Here is a 1,438-nt window from a genome sequence, read left to right on the forward strand (position 1 = left end):
TGGGCTAGGTAGATGGATCAGTGGTCCAGATGCCCATTGTGGGCTAGGTAGATGGATCAGTGGTCCAGATGCCCATTGTGCTCTCTGCAGACTGGAATTTGGATCCCCTGCACCCAGGTAAATGTTGGGTGAGTGTGGTAGCCATGTGTAACTCAGCACTCAGAGGGCAGAGACAGAGGACTCCAGAGCAGTCTGCTAGCCACACTAGCCAGCCATGTCAGTGAGTTCTGAGCTCAACTGAGAGAGACTGCTTTGGTGAATGAGGTGGAACCCTTAATGTCAGCCTCGGATCTCCACTCTCATGTGGCACACATGCATACCCACATACATGCAGACGTGTACACGCAACACAGATGCATAAGAGAAAAAATAAGAATTAAGACAGGTGTGTTGATACATACCAGTAATCCCAACATTTGGAGGCAGGAGGATTATAAATTCGAGGTCAGCTTTGGACATGGAGAGAGAGCAAACCCATCTCTTGTTAATGTTATCAGGTAGCTTCTAGTTCTGCTTTTGGATGGCCCCAGGTGGGAGTGCCTGGGTAGCTCAGAATTTCCTGTCCATCTCTCTCCTGGTGCTGGCTTCCCAGGGATTGCGACCCCCTAAGTTAGGCACGGGTCATGGAGCTTGCGTCTCTTCTCACAGGTGCAGCCTATCCAGCCGACGCCGGCTGTGCCTCAGCCTGCAGTGGTCATCACCAGCCCGGCCTCAGGAGTCAAGCCCTCTGCCTCAGCTCCCATCCCAATCACCTGCTCCGAGACCCCTACCGTCAGTCAGCTGGTCTCGAGTAAGTGACTGGAAGAAGAGGAATGTGGATCTGGGGTACCGGGAGGGAACACCTCTAGTCCCAGCTGCTCTAGGACTGGGATGGGAGGAGCCTTTGAGTGCAGGAGTTGAAGGCCAGCCTACTGAGGCCCTGTCCCAAGTCAGTCCATAAATTCCTGGTGTCCAAAAGGAAAGGGTAAAGGCCCAAAGCAGAAAGATGGTAACTCTCAATTTCTTTTCCATTTATTTGTTTGTTTGGGATTAGGGGTGGGGCGTGAGTATCCACGGCGTGCATGTGGGTCCCACTCAGGTCTTCAGGCTGAGTGGCGAGTGTCTTTACCCACTGAGTCTCTTAGCCTCTACCAGGAGGTGGCTTTCTTACTCCCTTTCCTGTTGGAGTGGCTGTGAACATGGTGGAAGTGAGGCTGCTTAGCCGTCCATCTAGTCACGCTTTGCCACTGGCTAGCTCAGTGTGGTCTCACCCAGTTCTGAGAAAGACAGATAGCCAGTAGGTGTGCCTGGGACCAGACTAGGGAGCGTGGGAGAGGGTGAGCAGTCAGACTTAAGAATAGATCACCTCGGGGGGCTGGAGAGATGGCTCAGTGGTTAAGAGCATTGCCTGCTCTTCCAAAGGTCCTGAGTTCAATTCCCAGCAACCACATGGTGGCTC

At 53.0% G+C, this 1,438-nt stretch overlaps 1 protein-coding gene across 6 annotated transcripts in view; it reads left to right on the forward strand.

The window, feature by feature from the left end:
• The window catches only part of Pou6f1 (POU class 6 homeobox 1), a 24,705-nt gene that overhangs the window by 18,651 nt on the left and 4,616 nt on the right, over positions 1-1,438 (forward strand). For all 6 annotated transcript variants that reach the window (XM_013348719.2, XM_026782622.1, XM_026782621.1 and 3 more), the window contains one exon: positions 649-790. In XM_013348719.2, coding sequence (XP_013204173.1) covers positions 649-790 — 142 coding nt within the window. The remainder of the gene's footprint in view (positions 1-648; positions 791-1,438) is intronic.

This window comes from Microtus ochrogaster, chromosome 15 (genome assembly GCF_000317375.1).
Source record: "Microtus ochrogaster isolate Prairie Vole_2 chromosome 15, MicOch1.0, whole genome shotgun sequence".
NCBI lineage: Eukaryota > Metazoa > Chordata > Mammalia > Rodentia > Cricetidae > Microtus > Microtus ochrogaster.